This window comes from Camelus bactrianus, chromosome 19 (assembly GCF_048773025.1).
Source record: "Camelus bactrianus isolate YW-2024 breed Bactrian camel chromosome 19, ASM4877302v1, whole genome shotgun sequence".
In the NCBI taxonomy this organism is placed as follows: Eukaryota; Metazoa; Chordata; class Mammalia; order Artiodactyla; family Camelidae; genus Camelus; species Camelus bactrianus.
Window position 1 is genome coordinate 22,353,191 of NC_133557.1, and position 17,615 is coordinate 22,370,805.

A 17,615-nucleotide genomic window follows, 5' to 3' on the forward strand; every position below is an offset into this window, starting at 1 on the left:
CCCCGAGTGTCAAATACCATCTCTAGCACACAGTAGGGCCTGGAAATAACTTGATGGTTTTACAGGGATTGCATTTCTTCTGCTTCTCTCAGTCCCCAGCCCCCTCCCCTAGGTGAATGACATTTAAAGGTGGGTTTAGGATTCAATCCTATCCTACCTATGTTCTCACCCTTTGATCCTCAATTATAAAACGGGGACAGGGGAGGGGGAAGGGTATAGCTCAGTGGTTGAGTACATGCTTAGTATGCATGAGGTCCTGGGTTCAATCCTTGGTGCCTCCATTAAAAAAAAAATTAAATAAATGAAACTCAATTACCTCCCCTTAGTAAAGAAAAACATGGGGATGGGGGTAATAATGTTTTATTATTAGGAAATAATGTATTTCCCAGAGAAATTGGAGGCCCTAAGAACTGAAGGGAGGCCTCAGCCAAGCCAAAAACACCTTGATCTCAGACTTATAGCCTCCAGAACTGTGAGAAAATAAATTTCTGTTGTTTCAGCTGCCCTGTCTGTGATACTTTACTATGGCATCTGAACAGACTGATTCAAGGGCCTACATTTGCTCCTCCAGCCCTTCCAAAACCTCTGAAATCAACTCCTTGTGTTAAGTACCTCCCTGCTTGAGATACCTATAGGGGCTTCTTTCCTTGAGTGTTAGAGCAGTGTTTCTCAATCCATGGGGGACAATCCATTCATGGTTTGTGAAATCAATTTCATGGGTCGTGCTCAGCATTATTTTTGAAGTGAATGAAGAAATGAGTAGAATAGAACAGAACAGAATAGAAACAGAACAGATATTTTTAGAGAGCATGAAGCACAGTAAGTTTTGTGAAACTTTGGCTTCAATCATATATTACATGGAAGTGTGTATCAGGTCACAATATGAAACTTAGATTTTGCAGTGAGTTGTGGTCAAAAACATTTGAAAGACCTGACATGGCGACCCCACTACCCTTGACCTCCAAGGGCTGTTCTTTGGGATTCAGGGTGCTTTAGTGGCTCTGCCCAGGAGGGCTCCTGGGGGAAGGAGCAGAGCTGGGAAAGCCAGGTGGGTGCAAACGGTCTGCCCATCTCCAGCCTCCAGGGACCCAGTGGAGGCCAGGGTGAGGCCACTCACTTGCCGAGGAAGCACTTGGGGATGGTGCTCAGCTTTCTCCGCCGGTCCTTGATCAGGTTCACCTTCTTGTTCATCATCATGTGGTAAAGCTTCTCCCCCTTCTCCGCGATCATGACGTAGGCGTCCCGCTCCATGCCCAGCTTCAGGCCTACGGAGGGGGCATGGTCAACACCAGCACTGGGGTGCAGAGGAGGTGGGCCTGTGGCTCCTGAAACCCTGTCCCCAGCTGCCCCCAACTACTGCCACAGCCAGCAGTCATCCATGGGGCACTCACTGCCTGTAGTTCAGTTCCAGGCACCTGCCAATGACTCTGTACAAGAACCTTGTAGGAAAGGGTGACTAAGTGCCCCCATTTTACAGATGGCAAAGCTGAGGCCCAGGGTAATAAGCAGTCTACCCTTCAACCTGAGGATGGGTTTCCAAATTCAGAAGTTATCAGAAAGTCTTACTGAGATCTTCCTTCTGGGCCAGGGATGGAAATTTGCTTGTTTCTCTAGACAATAACACAGTATTGATCCTAATCACTGTCCCATATTTTCTACTTGGTCCCTGTCCAATCCTGACAATAACAGCAATGACAAATAATAATAGCAAATGCTTTTACAGCACCTACTCTATGCCACTTAATCCTCATAAGAAACCTACAAGTTCCATTATCCCCATTTTACAGGTGAAGAAACTGAGGCCCAGAGAAATTAAGTTCTCTGTCCAAGGTTGTCCATCTAGAAGTGGTAGAACCAGGATTCAGACCCTCAAGTTTGGCTCCAGATCTGCGCTCTGGACCACAGCAGGCACCACCCCTGTAAACTCAGCTGGGAGATCGGGGTTTAGATGACACCCCAATTCTAACAACCAAGGCCCACTCAGGCCATACCCTATTCATGATCATATATATCCAGCACTGACCACAGCACTCCATTCTAACCACAAAGATATTGATCAGCCACACCAAGGCCAGGCCACACCCTTGACCCTGACCCCCAGTCCTGACCATACACTCAGCCCTGATCAATGTCAAAAGTCACAAACTTGCCCCAGCAGGGGCCATGTTTGGTAGTTTATTTGGCCTAAGCATTTTAATAAATTTTGATGCAACATTTTTAATCAGGAAATATCATTTAAAAACCCAGATGTCTAGCTTCTCAAAATACAAAAACAAAAACAAAACCAGTGGATCTGGCTGTGCTGGGCCCACATTCATTCCTAAGAGACAATGATGACTTGCACTTGGGAGGAAGTAGGGAGAGGAGACAGGTGGATGGACTTGGCATATGTGGAAGGCAGAGTCAAAGGGACTGACTGATCTGTTGAATTTGGGGAGTGGGCAGACACCAAGACATCAGGGGTGACACCAAGAGTTTGAGCTCCTGGATGATTGAAGGAGCTGCTTATTGAGATGGGCCAGTCGAGGGAATAAACAGGATTGGGGAAGAAGATAGGGTGGAAATCAAGGATTCTGATTAGACATCGTAAGGAGGATACATCTATGACACGTCTGAATGGTGATTTCAGGTGGACGCAACACAGATATGGAGAAAACTGGGCCTCGGTTTCTGGCCCTGTAAAGCTGGGCACAGGGACCATTTTGAGGACCTTATGTCAAATCTGCACGTGGGATCAAATCCAGACTTCATGTAGCAGCATCACAACCCTCTGTGGCAGGAATTTTTACCTCTGTGTGTCAGACCACATCCCTGAGGTCTGGAAAGCAGAAGCAACTCACCCCCAAACACACCTTGTCCTCTCTTCCCAGCACGGTGGTCTCTGCGCAACAGTCCAGCACCCACCCCCAACCCCACTCAACCATCACACCCAGCTCTGCACTTCCTATGCAAGCTGCCTCAGAGGTGCCCAGGCCCAGAGATTCATGACCCTAGTTAAGGGCAGCCCCCAAGGACCCTCCTCTCAGACGAAGACTGGGTGAATGTCAAACAAAAAGAACCCCACGTGAAGGAAATAGTACCGCGGAGGGAACAGAGACACATAGGAAGCATCTTAGCTACCAACCCTCAAGGGTGAAGGAAGACGGAATCTCAGGGCAACCAATCATACTGGCATGACCTTGGGCAAGACCCTTCCCCTGGGCCTCAGTTTCCCCATCTGTCTAGTGGGCTGAACCAGATGACCTTGGGTGAGCTGAGATACCACCAAGTTATAACAGTCCCAGAGCTCCCTGCCCCTTCAAAGTCTTGCTTTTTGTAGCTCTGATCTTTCTGGAAAGGGCCCTGGGCCCCTTCCCTAGACACAGCTCTCACTCTACTGAGTGACCAGACTAGGGGAAGCCATATTCGCCCCAGGGGTGCGGGAACACCCCCAGCCACTCACTCTCGCGCTGCTCCCGCTCACGGATGATGGCGTCCAGCCACTTCTGCTTCTCCTCTGCGGTCTTGGCCATGCAGACGAACCACTTGTTCTTGGCTGTGTTGTGGATCTTCCAGCCATTGGTGACAGTGTAGCCGTTGCTATGGTAATCCGCTGGCAGGGGCAGGAGGCAAGGGTGGGTCAGCAAGAGCACAGTCCTACAACTCTGAACATTCCCCACGACACGCTTAACGAGTGGGGTCACGGGACCAGCCCTCCCTGCTCCAGAAAGTCAATGCGGCAGGGGCATCAACAGGATCCAGATTCGGGAGATGAACTTAGCACTCTTCAAACGCTCACCCCGTCTCCTATCTGTTCTCTGGTGGGCAAGGAAGACCTGCCAGCAAAGAGCTCTTCCAGTAACTCAGTCACAGGGGCTTCATGCAGGAAGGACTCACGGGAAGACACCTGCCGGCAGCCTGGGACTGCTTCCCTGCCTCCTTGCCTGTCTCATTCAGGCACCTAGACTACTTAAAACCCAAGTGCAAGCCCAACAATGCTACACCTCAGGCCCTTACACACCACTGGCTGGAGATCAGCAAACCTCTCTGAAAACAGGCTGACATCCAGGGATGCTGACGCCAGGCCCATAGGTTTCATGAGGCTGCCAAGGGGGCCTGTGGCTCAAAACCAGTTCAGAATCCCTGCCCTTGACAAGCTCAAGGGCAAATACACCAAGAGGTGTACACACACGAATACTTACAAGATCGCTGTTCTTAACAGTGAACAGCAGAAACAACCCAAATGTCCCTCACCAAAGGAATGGGTAAACTGAGGACTATCTGTGCAATGGAACAGTACATAGCAATGGAAACCAACAAGCCACTGAGAACCACATGCAGAAACACAGACGAACCTCACCACCATGGGGTTGAGTGAAAGAAGCAAGATGGGAAAGAATGTACAGTATAGTTTATGACCATTTATATAATTAGAGAACAAACCAGTGACCACCAGTGGAGAGAAGGAAGGCGAAGGGGTACAAAAGGGGTATGGGATTAAGGGATACAAATTACTACATATGAAATAGATAAGCGACAAGGACTTACTACACAGCACAGGGAAATAGAGCCATTATTTTACGATAATTTTAAATGGAGTATAATCCATACAAATATTGAATCGCTATGTTGTACATGTAAAACTAATACAATGTTGTAAAGTCAACTATACCTTAATTTACAAAAAAAAGAAAATCCATTTTCTGGGCCAGTGCTACCCAGAGAAACACACCATGAAATAATAATAATAATAAATACATATATAATTTTATATATATTTGTCATCATATAACTATCTAAATAAGGTTCAAAAACAGACATTTTGATTAAAGTGTTTAGTAATGCACATTTAGGAGGTAAAAGTATTTTTAAAAAGCAAGAAAATAATCATCACAAAATTCGGACAGCAGTTACTTCTGGGGGAAGGAGGCACTTTGACCAGGGAGGGGTACGTGGGGGGCTTCTGGGGTTCAGGGAGCATTTTCTTTGTTAACCTGAGTGGTGACCACCCAGGGGTTTGCTTTCTGTACATGTGTTTTAGGCACTTTTCTGTAGGTAGGTTACCTTTCCCAACCAAAGGGAAAAACTAACTGCAACAGACATTGCGGCACAGAGCAGGTGGGCTGGGCTCAGGCAGGGCTGGGGTCGGGCCTACCTGTCCCGTCCTCCACGTTCTCCACCTCCATAACTTCAGTGTTGATTCGACCCCTGAAGATGTACAGGGAGCCGTTGATCGATTTGGTCCTCTTGGTGGACTTCTTGCCCCCTGTGACCCTGAAAGACAGTGGGAAGTCAACATCCCCTCTGTCTCACCTCACTGGGGCTCAACCGTCTTCAGCAGCACGAAGGGAAACCGGGCAGTAAACAAGAGCGCCCAGGGACGGAGGAGAGTGGGAACTGAGCCAGAAACATGGCGTTTTGGCTGGTGGTTGGGTGATCTGAGCAAGTCACTTCGACTCTCAGCCACAGCTTCCTCACCTGAAAAATGGGCTAACAGCATTGCTGACCTCCCAGAGCTATTTTTGAGCCAACAGGAGATGTCGATGTGAAACCAACAAGAAACAAAAGAAACCCATTCTTCTAGGCTAGAAAAAGGGTAGAGACTTTCCGAGTATCCAACAAACAGAAACTTCCCGAAATAAGACCAAATGGGAAGGACTGTGGAGTGGGCAGTCCATCCATCAATCCACCTACATCTACCTACCTACCATTCATTCATTCACTCAGGTGAATCCTCTAGCTCATTCATTCAGTTACTCAGCAATCCAACTAGCGCTCCTCATGGGAAGGATACCAAGCTGGCACCAAGGGGAGACGTTCACCCATGCATTCAACAAGTGCTCAAGAGAAAACCTACTGGGCACCAGGCACCATGCATCTGGGTGCCAGAGCTGCAGCAGGGAACAAAACAAAGTCTCTGAGAATACAGCTTGCAATTTGGAAAGGCAGGAGGCATCCCAAGAGCTCCCCATCATGCCCTCTTCTGGTCACTACCCGCTACAGGCGTAAGCACTCTCCTGACATCTAACCTTACGGATTCGCTCTGCCTGTTTTGGAACGTCGCACATGTGGAATCACACAGGGTGATGGCGATGGACATCTGGGTTGCTTCCAGTTTGGTGCTGCTGTGAATGTTCTGGCATGTGTCTTATGCAGAACATCTACGCACTCTCCTTTGGGTCATCTACTCAGGAGCTGAACTGCTCAGTGATACAGATGCACGTGATCGGCTTCAGTAGATACTGCCAAGTCGTATCAATTCTCCCATCCCCAGCGGCAGAGGGACATTCCAGTTGCTCCGCATCCTCCACAACTGGTATTTCATTTCTCCTTCTGGCCATTCTGGTGGCACAGAGGAGTGTCTCTAATAAAGATTTCATCTTTATTTCCCTGATGAGCCCTGAGGCCAAGCACCTTTTCATGTTTATTGGCCATCTGGTGTCTTCCATTGGTCCCTTAAGCACTTTTCTGTTGGGTTGTCTTTTTCTTAATGATTTACAGCAGAGCTCAGAAAACTTTTTCTGAAAAAGGGCCAGATAGTAAACATTTTTAATTTTATGGGCCATATGGTCTCTGTTACAACTACTGAACTCAGCCCTTGAGGCATGAGAGCATCCACAGGCAACACAAAAATGATTGGGCATGGCTGTGTGCCAATAAAGCTTTATTTATAAAAATAAGCAAAGGGCCAAATTTGGCTTATAGGACTTCTTTATATATTTTGGTGGGTTTTTTTTTTTTTTTTCATTTTTTTATAGGGGAGAAGTAATTAGGTATTTATTTATTTATTTTTATGGAAGTACTGGGGATTGAACCCAGGACCTCATGCATGCTAGGCACATACTCTAACACTGAGGTATACACTCCTTCCCTTTATATATTTTAGATATGAGTCCTTTGGAGAGTGGACTGCAAAGATCTCCTACTCTGTGGCTTGCCTTTTTTACTCTCTTCCTGGTATCTTTTGATGAACAGAAGTTCTTAATTTTAATGTTGTCTGATAAAACTATTTTTCCTTTATAATTATTTTACTTTTCATCCAATTTAAGAAACCTTTGCTTACCCCCAGATCAGGAAGATAGCCTCCTATGCCTTCTAGAAGCTTTTTTTTTTAAACTTTCACGTTTAAATCATTGATCTATCTGAAGTTGATTTTTGTATATTGTGAGAGGTGGGGGGTCAAGACTCATTTTTTTCCTTTTGGATATCAAACTGACCAAGCACCACATATTGAGCCATACTGGTGTTTTTGTTGAAATTCAAAAGATGTAGGTCTACTTCGAGATTCACTGTTCCATTCCAATAATCCATTTGTCTGTTTTCACATCAATACCACATTGTCTTAATTACCGCAGCTTTATAGTAAGCCACGGTATCAGTAATAAAAGTCCTACAGCTTTGTCCTTCTTCAAAATTGTCTTAGCTATTTTTGTCTCTTTGTGTTTCCATGTAGATTATAAAATCATTTACATACACACAACCCCCCACTCCTGGAATTTTTATCAGAATTACATTAAGGTTCTGGCCAATGTTTGATGAGAGAATGCAAAGCCCTTACTGATGATGTGGAGGTGAGGGAGGTCAGAATCAAGGACAACCAAGATTCTGGCCTGAGATCTTGGGTGAATGGTGGTACCATTTACTAGGAATGAGAAAGATCTGAGGAGAAAAAAATCTGCGCAGGAATTGCAATGAAGAGTCATGTTTTAGACCCAAGTTAAGTGTGAGCTGTGTGTGACACACGCAAGGGAAAATATGCACTTAGATTTCCTCCACCTCACATACCTTGTGCCAGGCATCATTCTAACCACTGTACATGTTCTATCTTACCTAACCTATAAAGACAACCTTATGAGATGCAGACTACTTTCATCCCCATTAAACAGATAGGAAAACAGAGGCACAAAGAGCTGACAGGACTAGTGAGGGATGGAGCCTCTGTGTCCTTAACCACTACACGATGCCAACACCTCTAAGACATTAAGCAGGCAGTTGAGATATATGAGACTTAGCTTCTGCGTCTCAGTTTCCCCTTCTGAAGAATGGGGAAGTGAGCTTTTAAAACTCTCCCTTCCACTTCCGACATCCAAGGAGCCTCTTCTTTTGAATTAGACCAGAAGCACTCTGAGTCAGAGACCTCCCTGATCCATGTCCCCGATGGGCAGTAGCCAGCAGAACAGGCAAAGACCAAACAGGAGGCAGAAACCTGTAACCTACCAGCATCAGGCGTTTCCTGTGGCCACATCAGTCAGGCCGGAGTTCCATCCACCACTACCCAACCCACTGAGACCTCTCGGAGCCCTGCCCTCTGGCTCTTGATCCAGAGGCAGGAATAGTGGCCGCCTGTCAGGCTCTCTCAGGAGACAGATGCACCCTCTCCCTCCAGCCAGCCCAGCTCACTTGCAGGATGGAGTTCAGGAAACAGCCTTACAGGAGCTTGTGGCAGCCACAGGACAGGCCCTAGAAGGCCCACCTGGAGTCCAGTCTGGTCAGCATCAGCTGTTATCACTCCAACAGGTGCGACCCCACCGATGGAGCAAGGGCCTGTATGCAGGTGGCTGAAGGCTGAGCAAACTTGGCCAATGCTGGGAGATCACAGAGGCCTGAAGGGACATTCTGTTTTCTAAACCTCAGTGTTCTGGGAAAAGTGCCTGTTTCAGACAGCCCAGGGCGGGTGGAGGGGAAGGGCTAGGGTTGGACGCTGGCAGTGGCCTTGGCACTGCCAACAGAGGACTCTCAGGGTGGCCCCAGTGTGAACAGGCAGGAAGCAAGGAGAGAGAAGAAGAGGGCAGTGATGGAGGGATGGGAGGACATGAGACACATGCAGACAGACTAACGGAGTGAGTGGGAACAGAATATCAAATGATAAAGAGACACACTGAACTGGCCACCCACAGACGGTGAAAGAGGGAGACTGAGGCCTCTGCCCAGAAGAATCAAGTTCCAGAAGAGGGAGGAAAGAATGGAGGGGGAGGGGCCGGTGGTTGAAGCACCTACTATGTGCCAGGGGCCAGGTGCTGCACCCATGGGATCACACTGCATAGGACACATCATGTGTGGAGGTAAGTTAACAGTAATACCTGCTACTCCTTATTCTGCACATTTACTGTGCGCCGGGCACAATGAACACATTTGTCCTTCACAATGACTCTACGAGGGACAGGTGATAATTCACCCTATTTTACAGATGAGGAAACTGAGGCAGGGAGGCAAAGTCACAGAGCAAGAGAAATGGCTGAACAGGGATTCAATATGGAGCTTGGCTCTGAACCAAGAACTACTGTAAGAAGGGGCTTATCAACCCCATTTTACAGACGAGAAAACTGGCTCAGAGAGGTCAGGCTGGAGCAGGAAGACAATGAGATGCCACCGCAGACACAGAACACCCATCAAAGGTGCCTCACCTTCACCTGAGGAGGCCAGCAGAGTCAGACAAGGAAAACAAGGCTCAAAGACAGTAAGTGACAAGCCCAGAACCACAAGGGAAGTTGGAGGTGATGCTGACAGTGGAGCCCAGGATTGGGACCTCACGTCAGCCCTAGCTTTTGCTAGATAAAGGAGTAAAGAAGCCTCTGGAAAGTCATTATTTCATCCCTAAGACAAAGTAACAGGAAGCTGAACTCAAAAAGGGCTGCACTGGTCAGTTGAGATTGTCCTCTACTTGCTGGGCAAGAAAACTGAAAGGCAGGAGTTCTCTTGGTCCATCTATCTACCCACCCACTCATCCATCCAACCACCCACTGACGATCCTACCCCTCTGTCTCCTAACTTTCCTTCTCTCTAATCAGTCATCTATCCATCCATCAACTCAATCATCCAATCATCTAACCTTCCATGTGGGAGTCCAACCACTCTGGCAACTATCAACCAATCATCCTTCAACACACCCATCCAACTGACCATCTATCCACTAATCTCCAAACCTCCACCACCCACCCAGCCTCCCAGTTTTATGACCATCCATCATCTACCCACTCACTCAACAGAACCATACATAAACGCCCCCAACTCACTTTTCATCTAATCACACTTTTGCCAGCTCAGCAGGTCTTCAAATCCATTTCTCCAACTACCCAGACACTCGTATATTCCCCTCACTTTTTATCTATCCCTCCATCCAACCATCTCCTCAACCTCCAACCACTCAACCACTCACTCATTCGTCTACTCATTCCTCCATTCCTCCATTGATTCCTCCACAAATCAATTCATGCCTGCATCCACAACCACTTCCTCCCTGCCGCCCTTCACCTACATCCATTCATCTCCCAGGCCTCCAACTACCCATCTCTCCCTCCTCCCATTTGCCCACACATCCAGTCACACACACATCTGCACCCGTCTACCACTCATCCACCCATCCATTCACTCTACAAAGTTTAAGAAGCTCCAGTGAGACACACAAAGATGACAAAATACTATCTTTCCCTCAAGAAACTTAACAGTAGAAGAGCCCCCTCCCCTCAAACCATCTGCTTTTGAATCTGAGAATCACAGGATGTTGGTGGCACAAAGAATCTCCAAACTTCCATGATCATCTCGACCTACACTGTCCACTATGGCAGCCACAAGCCACAGGTGGCAACTGAGCCCTTAAAAAGTGCCTAGCACAAATTGAGATGTGCTGTAAGGGTAAGGCACACACCAGATTTTGAAGATACACTGTAATTTTTTTCAAATGCAAAATGCCTATTTAATAATTTTTAAAGTCAATTAAGTTGAAATGATAATATTTGGGGATATATTGGGATAAATAAAATATATTACTTAAATTCATTCCACTATTTCTTTTTACTTTTTTTAATGTAGCTACTAGAAAATTTTAAGTAACATTGGTTCTCAGATAGTGCTGATTTAGAACAAAGCCCTCAACTCAGAAGAGAAAAGGGAGGCCCAGAAAGAGAAGTGACAAGCCTATGTTGTCACCATGAGAAACCGTCAGAGTTCAACCCAACCCCAGCCTCCTGGTCCACCCGGGCAGCCCTGCCCCGCCACCTCCCCAGCAACTCACCTGGATTTCCGCTTGCAATAGACAAGGAGGTTGTCAAAGAGGAAGAAGGCTCTCTCCTGGATGTTGCCCGCGGAGATTTTTAACAAAGTCCCTTGCAGGAGGAGCTGAGTGCAGATGTCCGTGAGGTTGGAGCCCTGGGAGAGTGATGGGGGGGCAGGGTGCAGTGTAAGAGCTGGTAAATCCAAGAGAGCACTCAGGGATACCTCCTTCCTTCCCAGAGACAGAGCCTGCCGCTGCCTCCTGCACCCCTCAAAATCAATACACCACCGTGGGCACATCTGGGAGCAGAGAACCAACATAATCTCACCGATGGCTCCCCTCTGCTGAGTGTGCCAAGACAATGCTGGCAAGAACACAGAGAGGACCATTTCACAGAAGAGAGACTTGGGGCTCAGCGAGGTGAAAGGACTCACCCCATTCACACAGCATTAGTCAGCATCTGGCTTTATTTTGGGTTTTGTTTTGGTTTGGTTTTTGCCAGTCCCTTCCCTTTTATTTATCTGTGTCTTGACCTGTTATTTTACCTCCTCCACAAGAATGCCACTTCCACACAAACAGGAAGTATTATCAAGCATCTATCAAGCATTTGCCACTGCATTCCCAGCACCTACCACACTCTCTGGCACACAGCAGGTGCTCAATAAATGCTTGGAGAACAGGTGACAAACACAATGTGAACACCGCCAGGGGCAGGATTCTGAGAGCACTCACTCTAACTAAGGATGTGAGAAAAGATGGGAAGGAACAGTCCCGAATTCCACCTGGTCATCTATGCTCAGTGTCGGGGGTGGGCAGGGGCTAAGATGCCAAGTGAGTGTGATGTTTGCTGAATCTGCGTGAGGATCAGGGCAGTGTGGTCAGGAAAGACACCGGGGAGGAGTGAGATGGGCCTGGGAGGACGGTGAAGATGAAGAGGCTGAGGACAGGGAAGAGGCACGGTTGCTCCTGGGAGGAATCCTCAGACCTGGGGACCACACGTGTCCATCTGGAGCTCTGAGGGGACCAAGGCAGGGGCAGAGAGATCACAAAGTGCTAAGAGAGAAAAAGCAGGAAGGAGGTCTTGGAGGGCACAGAGTGCCAGCTAGGGCAGTCCCCTGGGAGTCCCCAAATCCATGCTCTTTTCCCGTCACAGGAAAAGTTTTAGCTGTTTAGTGGGTACATGGTTGCCCAACCAGACTCAATTTCCCAGCATCCTCTGCACCAGGGGTGGCCGTGTGACTACATTAAGGTCAGTGTGCCCCACTTCTACATGGTTTCTCTCCCCTTCCCCCTCGCCCTCTTGCCATAGGCTGGGAGACGGCACAGTACTGGGATACACTGTAGCAGATGGTGGAGGAAGGGGTTGGAAGGGACCAGGGCCTGAATGGAGCACAGCTGCCGTAGCCTGCATCAGTACCAAGAACTAAATTTTTATCTCATTTAAGCCATTGAAATCTCTCTTTCTTACAGCTCCCAACCCCGTACTTTAATACATCAAGATAAGGATGGAGGCTCCATCAAGAAGTGGGCAAGGCAGTGCCTCTGACATTTAGGCCCCAGGGATATTATGCAAAAGCGGTATTTTAGGGGAAATTCATTTGACAAACCTGCAGATCACAGTGAAGGGAGAGACAAAGAGAAAGGATGCTGTCTCTGCCTGGAAATGAACTTGGGGAGGAAGGAGGGAGAGGTGTTCACATAATCTCCTTCCCCAGACACTCAACACCCAGAACCAACACAGAGTTCGTACCCAGAGAGATCTGCTAACTTGATTATTTCTGAGACCCAGTACGGGGAACTGGTTTTGGCAACTCAGAAATTAGGCTGTCTGCTAAGTGCTGTCAGAGCTGGTTTGCTCCACACCTATGGCCCGGCTGGATGCAGCAAATCCATTTGTCCATTGGTGCCAGAGACCCCCTCTGGGGCCCACTCGGGGTCCTGGGAAACCAGCTTCTTTGCAGACAAGAGCTGTGTGGCCCAGGACAGGAGCACGCACCCATTAGCAGAAATCACAGCCCGGATGCCTGCGTGCTGCAGGCAGATGTGTGATTCCCAAAGCACAGTGATGCAGCGAGGTAGCACACCTGCTGCCCTAGAGCTCAGGGCTTCCGTCACCAAGGGCCCTTTAGAGCTCCAGAGTCCTTGCAAACAGGGTGAGTGTGACTCCCAGGGTGATAAGGCTCCGTCAATGGCCCACGGGCCAGCTCAGAGCAGACAGCAATTCTGCAGTGCCTCGGAGACCACATGCTTCCTGTTTCCTCCACCCACCTCACTCACCCACCAGCCCTTCCAGGCTCCAAAGGGGGATTTTAGCTGCCAGTATATGAATCTAGTGTCAGCTGCAGGGCCCAAGAGTCTGGAGGTCACACAGGCCTAGATCTGACCACTCTGCCAATGGAGAGGAAGCACACTCAGCCTGGGAAGCTGCCTCTGCAGCCTCGGCCAGCGACAACCCAGCAAACTACATCTGAAATGCGAAGGACACTCCAGGGAGAGATCCCTTCCACCCCAGCCCTCCTAGGAAGCCCAGCTGAGCCTCAGTCTCCCTGGAAGCCCTGAACCCAGGTCAGGGGTGGTCTGAGGATCAGATACACAGGGAAGAGGCTGAGCCTCGAGGTGTCCACCAGTCAGGGCTGGAGACCTCTTCAGTGTGGGACCAAAGTAGGAACATTCAGAGATGGCAAAAGCTACTGCGTGCACAGGGCTGACATCTGCCGCCTACGGCTCTAGATATCTTACACAAACTCTTAATCCTGACGACAGCTCTCACTTTGCAGATGAGAAAATTGAGGCACAGAGCAGTGAAGTGACTTGTTCAAAGTCATATCGTTGGTGAATGAGTGAGCTGGGATGTGAACCCAGACAGGTCGCCCCACTGTCCTACCCACTAACCTCTACTACCCTATGCTGCCTCATAGAAGGGACTCCGAAGGGTTTTTTTTATGCACTTACTGGTCTGAAGCAGGGGTCTTTGAAGGGGCGAGACCACATTCCCTTGGGAACACAAGGCATCCCCGGGAGGGTGGGAAGAACATACGGGAACCTCTACTGATGATCGTTCTTTTTAACGATTTTCTGTTTCCTCACCCCTGCTCCCTTTTGTCCCCTGTGGGTGAGGGAGCAGTTGATGGTCCCTTAAACCAGGGCTCCCAGAGCCAGCAGGAGCGGTGTGTCCTCTGTCTTATTAAGAACATGCACTTGTTTTATTACCATGAGCTTCTCACGGAAGTCTGTGGGGCTGGCATCTGGAGCGTCCCTCCGCAGGAGGGCCAGCCCGCACTGGGATGATGAACCCTAGCCAAAGTTGCACGATGCTTTTTCATCTAAAAAAATGAAGAAGGAAATCCCGCTTTGCTGCCACAGCTCCTCCTGACATTTATTGAGCACTTACTCTGAGCCAATAAGCAAAGCACTGTTCTGAGTGCTCTGCAGGCATCCGCTCCCCGAATCCTCAAGTGACCCATGGGGCGTCCTGCCATTCTCCAGACTTTTCAGATGAGGAAACTGAGGCAAAGGAACCCCTCCCTCTATGAGCAGAGGGGGCTGGCTCAGATGCTCACCTCCACAATATTGCAACACACTGCCATTTCCTAATGCTCAGTAAGATGGATTTATGGATTAACTTATCTGAATTAAACCAGTCCCACGACTAAAAAGGACAACTGGCTTACAGAAAGTTGGGCCAAAAACCCCACAGATTTGGAGATCAAGCTAATGATGCAAACCCAAGCACACAGCAAGAAAGTGGCCAAGAAAAGACTCTTCTTCCTCCAAAACAAGTCCCTTGCCAGCCATATTCCAAGAGAGAAGACAGCCATCTAATCAGATTGGCAAGAGGTCAAACAAAAAGATTAGCCGTACATCGGAAACTGACACACTGAAAACTGACTATACTTCAATAAATAAATACACACACACACACACACACACACACACACATATACACACACACACATATATATATATACCCAAAAAAAGGTATCAAGAAGAGAATCAGAAATAGGATTTTCAACCATCATCATTCACTGTGCACTACGCCCAAAGTCATACAGTCCCCTGAGGTTGTAACTACTGACAGCATGAAGCTATAGCAAGTAGCTTTACCATTAAACATTATTTTTCCTAGCTAGAACATATTAGTTTCCCAAGTCACCTTGAGGATCAAACTTAGAAACCCTTCTACTGCAGAGAAAACCATTTCACACTTTCCAAAGAACATTCGTATTCTAAGCTTCACTTTATCCTCAATATAATACCAGGAGGTAATTTCAGAGGCATGATTATTGAAGAATTAGACAAGTAGGGAAAATAAGGCCAGGTGAGTAGGACAAACTTGCCTAAGGCAGGGCAATCTGTAAGTCACAAGGCTGGGCCCCAAAGCCAAGACCCTGTGCCTCAGTTTCCTCACCTATAAAATGGGGACAACAACAGCATGTCTCTACAAGTGTTGGGAACATGTAATAGGTGCTCAATAATCGCCTGCAGTTATTTTTCATCACTTTATTTCCTACTGCACCCAGCAACAGTGGCCAAAATAAGGGCCATTCTCAAAGTGCAGCCTTTTCAGGGTCAAAAAGGGCCCCAAAGGGCCTTAGTTCCTATTTCCTTAGGCCCTTAACAGAAGAAGGCATTTGGAAATTACTTCTGCTCTGGCTGCCAAATTGCTTGCTTAATACATTCTCCACAGGGGCCCACATGAGCAATTTCGTTTCTAGCTACATGCTCGGAAACTCTCTGACACCCAGAAGAACTGCTCCAGCTTCTTCCTTTTTTGATAATGAATGTTAAGTAACTTATGTGTCCTACTCTTTTTACCTTGGCAGCCAGGAAGCTCAAAGCCCAACCAGACAGATGTTTAAGTGTGTCTACTCTACTTGCTCTTTAGGTCAGCATATTTACTAAAAGTGGCCAAGTGACCCACTTCTGGCCAGTGAGATGGAGAAGGAAGTCTCTCTGGGGCTTCTAGAATAGGTTTTCCTCCACTACGGAGGAGAGCTCCCCCTCACTGCCCTGGCCATACCCCTGTCTCCTCCTGCTTTGGTATACTTGATGCCTGGAGCTGCTGCCATCGTGGAGCCATGGAGGGGAAGGCCAAGAAGATCACAAGAAACCAAATCAGAGCTCTGACATCATGAAGGTGAAATGAGATTCCTTAGAGGACACATCCTAAACAACATAATTTTCAGTTGCAGGAAACAGAAACCAAGCTATGCATTTTAAGCAGAAAGAAATGAGGGCCTGACTCAATACCTGAGGGGGCTAGAGGAGCCTAGAAGCATGGCTCCCAGAGAAGCAAGAACACTGCAGAACTGGCCCTCCAGGGGAGCCAATGCCTCTGCCTCCACTGGGGAAAGGGCGAATCAAACAACCACCTGCCTGAGCCGATACTCTAGAGAAATACTGCCCATGCTGCTTCCAGGACCTCAGGAGCTGTTGCCTCAACCTCCAGCTACAAAGTCATCCCATGCTACTAGATACACAGCACCACCACCAACAACAAGAGATGCCCTTCCTCTTGACGCCCAGAAGCTGGAAACAGGACTCTCTGCTAACGCTACCGCAAAAAGCCAAACACAACCACGGCTGTGCTTTGCTGCAAAAACAGGACAAGGGTGGCCTCCTCCCACCCCTGTCTTCCAAATTTCGAGTAGCTTGATGTGATCCTGGCCAATCACAACCCAAACCAGAGCTACAAGGGGTCTGAGAAATGCAGCTGTTTGTCCTCCAGCCTCAGGAAGGCCCAGCCGGAGGAGAGTGGGTACATGGCAAACACGAATCCACAACACCCACCTCCTCCCTGAACACAGAGGCTCCTCCCCTCTGCAGCCACACCCTCAGCCTCTTAGCTACATAGTCACATTTAGGAGTCCTTAACAACAGGGAGATAAAGTGAAAATTCTAAACACAGCAAGTGCCAGAAAATCCAGAGGGTCTAAGGCAGATGATTCAGGGAACAAACTGTGTCTAAGAGTCTTTCCTCTTTAGTCTCAATCTCTCATTCCAGCTGTACTTACTGGGAGATTGCCTTTTTTATTTATTCAGATTTTCCCATTTCCTTCCACAGATTTGTAGGAAAGCTCTAATAATTTAAGGAAGAGGGGATCAAAGGGGAAGGGGAAGGTGTTTAAACAAATAAATTATATGCAACAGAAGATCTCAAGAATTCCACCTCCTAATAATCATGATCCTAGTAATATCCATACCTACCATCTATTGAGAACCTACTATGTGCAAGTATAGACAAGGAAATCAAAGTTCAGAGAAGTTAAGACATTTGCCTAAAGTCACTCAGTAAGGGAGTGTCAAAGTCAGAATTCTGTCCTGGAGTGAACCCTTAAACACTACTCTTGATTTTGACATCGAAAGCTCAAAGGTCTAGGGACACCAGGCAGATAAGGCAGCATGTGAAGGAGAATGACTAGGGAGTGGAGGGGACTGGGGAAAACTGGAGGCTCCAGTGGCTGTTGCCATGGAAAATGGGGCCTAATGTTACCAATTTTTTTAAGACAAACTTGAAATCTAGACTTTTATGTGGACTGATTCGGAAAATAATTACACTTTTTTTTTTTTTTTTGCAAACACCATGTAGATCAAACAAAACGTGCTGCAGGCTGAATGTGACACCCAGACCACAGTCTAAACCTGC

The 17,615-nt window shown here is 47.8% G+C and overlaps 1 protein-coding gene across 1 annotated transcript in view; it reads right to left on the reverse strand.

The window, feature by feature from the left end:
• PREX1 (phosphatidylinositol-3,4,5-trisphosphate dependent Rac exchange factor 1) overlaps positions 1-17,615 on the reverse strand; it is a 175,674-nt gene that overhangs the window by 58,114 nt on the left and 99,945 nt on the right. Inside the window, exons 7-10 of the mRNA XM_074347397.1 lie at positions 10,991-11,124; positions 5,135-5,253; positions 3,443-3,592; positions 1,118-1,265 (exon numbers count right to left, since the gene is read on the reverse strand). Of these exons, the coding sequence (XP_074203498.1) occupies positions 1,118-1,265; positions 3,443-3,592; positions 5,135-5,253; positions 10,991-11,124 (551 nt within the window). The remainder of the gene's footprint in view (positions 1-1,117; positions 1,266-3,442; positions 3,593-5,134; positions 5,254-10,990; positions 11,125-17,615) is intronic.